The sequence below is a fragment of the Carlito syrichta genome, unplaced genomic scaffold (genome assembly GCF_000164805.1).
Source record: "Carlito syrichta isolate Samal-C Ts95f unplaced genomic scaffold, Tarsius_syrichta-2.0.1 Scaffold91562, whole genome shotgun sequence".
Lineage (NCBI taxonomy): Eukaryota > Metazoa > Chordata > Mammalia > Primates > Tarsiidae > Carlito > Carlito syrichta.
Window position 1 is genome coordinate 12,887 of NW_007035658.1, and position 534 is coordinate 13,420.

Consider the following 534-nt stretch of genomic DNA (forward strand, 5'->3'; position numbering starts at 1 on the left):
GAGGTGTCGGTTGCAGCCGTCGTACGGTGGATCGAGCGCAGCACCCAGAGTTTGGAGGTAACAGCTCTGTCACGCCTCCAGGCCTAACCCGAGGCAGCTTCCCGCGGGAGATACCAGCCCACCGGCCCCCTCCCCTAGAAAGCCTGGCTGCCAGCCCGCGCCGAGTGCGCTCCGACCCGGCGCCGCTGCCCGGGCCACCCACTCTAGGCGCGCCCTGTGGCCCCGGCCTGGCAGCGGACTCTCCCCCTCGACCTCTGCTTCTCCCCCAGGGTAACCCCGGGGAGGCGGCCGTCTTGAGCGCACTCCAGCCGCTGCGGAAAGAATTCGTGCCGTTCCTGCTGAACTTCCTGAGGGAGCAGAGCAGCCGCATCCTCCCGCAGGGGCCCCCGACCCCCGCCAAGGCCCCGGGCGCGTCGGCAGCCTTGCCGGGGAGGCCGGGGGGCCCGCCGCGGGGCAGCCGCGGGGCGCGAAGCCAGCTCTTCCCTCCGACTGAGCCCCAGGGCGCCGCCGCCGCCGAGGCCCCTCTGGCCCGTC

General features: G+C 73.8%; 1 protein-coding gene across 1 annotated transcript in view; it reads left to right on the forward strand.

The window, feature by feature from the left end:
• The window catches only part of CDAN1 (codanin 1), a gene marked incomplete at its 5' end in the record, with an annotated part of 21,935 nt that overhangs the window by 8,013 nt on the left and 13,388 nt on the right, over nucleotides 1–534 (forward strand). Inside the window, 2 exons of the mRNA XM_021712944.1 lie at nucleotides 4–57; nucleotides 270–533. Of these exons, the coding sequence (XP_021568619.1) occupies nucleotides 4–57; nucleotides 270–533 (318 nt within the window). The remainder of the gene's footprint in view (nucleotides 1–3; nucleotides 58–269; nucleotide 534) is intronic.